This window comes from Penaeus vannamei, chromosome 29, assembly GCF_042767895.1.
Source record: "Penaeus vannamei isolate JL-2024 chromosome 29, ASM4276789v1, whole genome shotgun sequence".
NCBI classification, from domain to species: Eukaryota; Metazoa; Arthropoda; class Malacostraca; order Decapoda; family Penaeidae; genus Penaeus; species Penaeus vannamei.
In genome coordinates, this window is record NC_091577.1 from 23643762 (window position 1) to 23648761 (window position 5000).

Below are 5000 nucleotides of genomic sequence, written 5' to 3' on the forward strand. Positions count from 1 at the left end.
AAACAAGTGATCTTGATAATGAACTCCTTGATGATTAAGCACTTGAGGAACTATGTTCTTGTTTAGGCAATTGATAAGCAAAAAGACACAGTGGACAGACATGTTCTCGCAATCTTGTCAACAAGGGGTTAAAATATTGAATTGTGCATTAATGTTTTTAATTGGGTAAAATGTCTTTTGTAAGGAGATTTAGAAGGAAAGTTGTAGGGTTTATTTTGTGAACTATTTTGAGTGTCAGTAATTAGATAGTAAAGAAAATTATTTGTTACTCAAGAAAACATGACATTCTCTTCCGTTACAGCTGGAGAACAAACATGGAGGAGAGGAGGCCTTCAAGGATCGTGTGAGGAACAACTTGATGCCATGTGTGATTAAATTTACTGTGGCAACTGCTGACGACTCATTATGGAAGGAACTCAACAGTGAGATCCTCAAGAGAGTTAGAAATGAAGATGATACGCCGGTGAGTCTTCAGCTTAGGTTCAGTCAACTACCTTGCTATTGAGTAAAGTGCTATTTAATGTTACAGTCACTTATTTTAACAGAAACTAGGGTAAACTCATTCCATTATTTTTGTCCCGCAGCTGTCTCCTGCAAATCATACCTGATGTTTTGTTAGATTATAAATATATGTCATAGTACAACCATACAATCTTTAAGGTTATACAAAGTTAACAATATGTACTAATACATGGCATTACTTTCTCCCACAGGTAATCCTAGCAGCACTCACAACTTTCGAAGGTCTTGTAGACAGCCTTGGTGAAGACTACCTCCAACCTCTGCTAGCAGATACAATGCCCTACATCACAGAGGTTCTTGAGAATGTAGATGATGATGTAGAGGAAGCTTCTAGGAATGTGTTTTCCAAGATGGAATCTATACTTGGGGATAATTTAAGAGCATATCTAAATGAATAACTGAATGGTGTGTAGGTAATAAATTTGGTACAAAAAACAAAGTGTTTTTTTCAACACCTTCCTGCAATCTCATGATATTCACAACTGCTTTTGCATACACACTGCAAGTTTTTTTTTCATCTACATCGATTGGTTAAAGGATATAACTGACCTCATGACAATTCAAAAAATTTACTTTTCCTTTACATTGTAACATGTCCCTGGCATTCATATTTTCATCTCGTGTTATTGCTGTTATTAGGAATGGGATGTGACTGAAAATAGAAATATGATGTAAACATGATTTTTAGCAACACATAATAGTACGATGGGAACGGAAATAAGACGAAACAAAGAAGGAAAGAGTAAGAACAATAATAAAATGAATAAGACATCTGGCAATACAAGTCTAACCAGTGTGTGATGAATCAAGACGAATATTGAATAAATAAAAAGCAAACTCTAGATCGGTTTTCATACGCTATAATCATGGCAAGAGTATAATATACAAAGAGTAAATGATTAGTACTGTATAAAATATTAAAAAATGATTAAGAAAACTTAAACGTTGAATTTGGTACAGAATATATGAAATAAGTTTGCTTATTAAGTGGCATTGCAATTACATTAAAATAGATTCTGTGAGCATATATGTAATATGCAGTACGGCGTTCCAGTCACCTGTTGTGACAGAACTTCGTTTCTCTTTTACTTAACCCAAAACAAAATGTCGAAAGTGGCATGGATTCTCCCACCTACTCAGAAGTATCTAATTAATTTCAAAAATAAACATTTACTAATACAGTCCAGTAGTGTCCTTGACTTATTACGAAAGAATGAAGTATAAGCAGGAAATTAGGAACCACGGAAGATAGCAAAGTTTCAAGATGCGTTAACTCCATCTCCTCCCAGCCACGCCCTTGAACATATAACATTTTCTTTGTGCAAAGTGACCTAGATTGAAACCTGCTTTTTTCAGATACAGTTCGTATGGATGTTGACATAATATACTGAAACATTTATCATTTGGCATTTTATCATAAAATATATCTATTGTTGCTTTAGTAAATCCACCCAGTTCATTTTACGGGGTCACTAAATGAAACATTCCTTACAAACGCTGTGTACATTTTACAAGTTATTATCAATCTTGCACATCCTACATAACGTATCTGGTTAGCTCAGCTACTCATACCAATAAACATTTAAATAAACTAAAACCACAACCGCTAGGAGAAGGATACCCGGGCCTATAACTCGCCTGTTGAATTAAGTTATAGTCTTAATTAAACCATATTGCAACCAACAAAGACTAATGACAGATATTACACTAACGATAATTTTCCTCACCATCCAAGACTCATGGAACCAATTTACTCGGAGGATTTAAAAAAAAAGTGTATGCATGATACGTTTAAATAAAGCACGTCTGCTGTCGGGCTCGGATATAGTTCAAAAAAGTTCCCGCGTGCGTGAGAAAACTCAGAACTTCTTAATCACTCCCAGGTGGAAAGTTTTTGCTTTCATTAACGTTGTCTGCTCATTTGTTAAGAAAATTCCCCATGTTTTAGTAGAGAGGAGGTGTGAAATGCCTAACTTTTATACATCAAACTGCCGGCAAAATGTTAATCTTCAGTGTAAACTCCTTTTTCAGTCAGTTTAAAGAAATCGTTAATTAGTGTGAATTTCTTCTGTTTACGAAAATGATAGATGAACGATAGTGAACATTATTAAGCTTGCATTCGTGATCAGAACAGCAAAATTCCTTAATAATCAATATGTCGCCTCGGAAAACGAAAGACAGACCGCAGACACAAGGCGAACTAGCGTACTCCCGCGCTTGGTGTCGGGGTCAATATCTTATTATTTTTGTTCGTATGTCGACGACTAGATATTCAAGTTAATTAATTGCATAGCTGATTCACTCGTAAGGCAGTATTTTCGACATATCACAGTTTTAAAGTTGGAGTGCGCGAGCCCGCCTCCCGCCCGTGAATGGTCGCAGAATCTTGAGTCTTATTGATCTCTGTGTGAAGGGGGGGGGGCTGGGCAGGAGGAGGGGAAGGGGAGCAAAATAGAGAGAGGGGAGGGGTAACGGGACATCAGGCGAGTGGGAGAGTAGGAGGAAGGGCAGGGGGAGACAGAGGGGGCGTAGAAGAGAGAGAGAGAGAGAGAGAGAGAGAGAGAAGAGGAGAGAGAGAGAGAGAGAGAGAGAGAGAGAGAGAGAGAGAGAGAGAGAGAGAGAGAGAGAGAGAGAGAAGTGAGGGGAGGGGTGGGACGGAGAGGGGTTTGTTGTGAGGGGGAGTAGGAGGGGCTCGCGTGCGGGGTTGGCTGGATGGTCTGGCCGTCCCCTCGCCGTCCAGAGCTTCACTCCCTTGGCTGGCGTGCGCGGCCTCTGACACAGCCTCGACGCCACGGCCGCGACAGACACACACGCGCTGGTCTTGGCTTGTGGCCAGTGTGACGTCACCTATCCTCCTGTGACGTAATTCACGGAGGTCAAGGCGACGCTTGCCACGTTGATCATCACTGGTTGACGGTGGGTCCTTTGGTCGGAAGTCTCGGCATATCGAAATTTAGCTGACGGAAAGAGAGTTTTGTGCGCTTCCCGACGCGTCGTTGTCCCGAAAAACGCGCGGTAAACGTGGAGATCTAGCCTTCCCGCGCGCATTGGTCGCGGCCTTTGTAAACAGGGTCAACACTTTTGTATTTTGTAGCTTAGGCACGAAATATATGCTTATTAAGGACATACATATCTTTAGTAGCCGGGAATCTATGTGCTGTGATTTTTGAGTCCCGGGAACTCTGTGATATTTTACCATATTGGCTTTTAAAAGCAACAATCCCATACATATCGTGTGCTTTTTGTTTTGGGTCAAAACGCGACCTGGCCGCGTTTTTGGTGATCTTTCGAATTTTGTTTTGGATTTCGCGGGCTTTAGTGGATGTCACTACTTTTATCTTTGTTCTATTTTTGGCCTAAATAAACTAGTGGTAAGATTCCTTTTTGTGATTCAAAACCGCTACAATGAAATCCTTCGGAAAGATGTTTAAGCGTAAGAAGGGCGAGGGAGAACCCGAGGAGGAACAGCAGCTGCAGCAGCAACAATCAGCTGATAGTGACGTGGGCGGAGAAGCCACGCCCCGTGACCTAAGTGCCCTGGGACCTGCGGTAGGCGACGGGGTGGACCTGCCGCATGCGGACCAGAGCGGCGACGATGACAGTCCTCCCCCGCATCCCCCACCCCCACCCCCACCCCCTATGCCTGGAGACAACACGGGTAAGTACAAATAATTGGCATTTACACCCATAGTCTACGATTACTCATAACATACGCTGTGTTCTTCCACAACACAGTGCTGTTTTGGCCAAGTTGTCTTGCAGATCTTGCAGATATTTCTTGCAAACCACCGAAAAGGGACCGACCATCTGTTCATGATTGAAAGGAACCGTCTTTAAGAGTTGCCTCGTCTTTTGGATGAGTTTCCCTTCACGCACAACTGTTCCTGAAAAGACCTTGGCAACATGTGTTCGAGATTTATAACACTGTTTATCACATATGAGGTAATATCCACTGTGTGAGACATCATACCCATTTCCTTTTCCACACAGACACTTACAAACCGGCCCTCCCAAACAAACCGGGCAAACGCACGCTCTTACATACCGAAAAAATAAAAAAAATAACGCTAATAGACATGCACGAATATACTTATTATAAAACAGACGTGTATGTATTAAGTAACCATCCTAATGAAAACAGAATGGAAATAAGAGAGGAAAGGAAGGGGAAACCAAACAACCGAAACCGATTTCTCTCTTCTACTAACTTGAATCGTCCGCTTTCGCCCCCGCCAAACTCTTCCACCCGGCTGCAGACATCCCCGCCTATTTTCTCGACCCTCAACTTTGTCTGCGTTTTTTCTACACTGTAATTACTTTGCATTTAATAGAATTATATCGACGGCATATCAAACTCTTGAAAAGCATTTTGTTTCAGTTATTTGCTGGATTATTATTTTTTCTTAACCTAAGCTCGTTAATGATTTCATTGTAAAAAGATTCACTTCATGAAACGCCTCACTTCATAACCAAGGTAC

At 41.0% G+C, this 5000-nt stretch overlaps 1 protein-coding gene across 1 annotated transcript in view; it reads left to right on the plus strand.

Moving 5' to 3' along the window:
- The window catches only part of l(2)k09022 (HEAT repeat containing 1 homolog l(2)k09022), a 28208-nt gene extending 27247 nt beyond the window's left edge, over nucleotides 1–961 (plus strand). Inside the window, exons 34-35 of the mRNA XM_027363718.2 lie at nucleotides 302–463; nucleotides 714–961. Of these exons, the coding sequence (XP_027219519.2) occupies nucleotides 302–463; nucleotides 714–920 (369 nt within the window). The 3' untranslated portion in view covers nucleotides 921–961. The remainder of the gene's footprint in view (nucleotides 1–301; nucleotides 464–713) is intronic.
- Nucleotides 962–5000: the final 4039 nt, after the last annotated feature.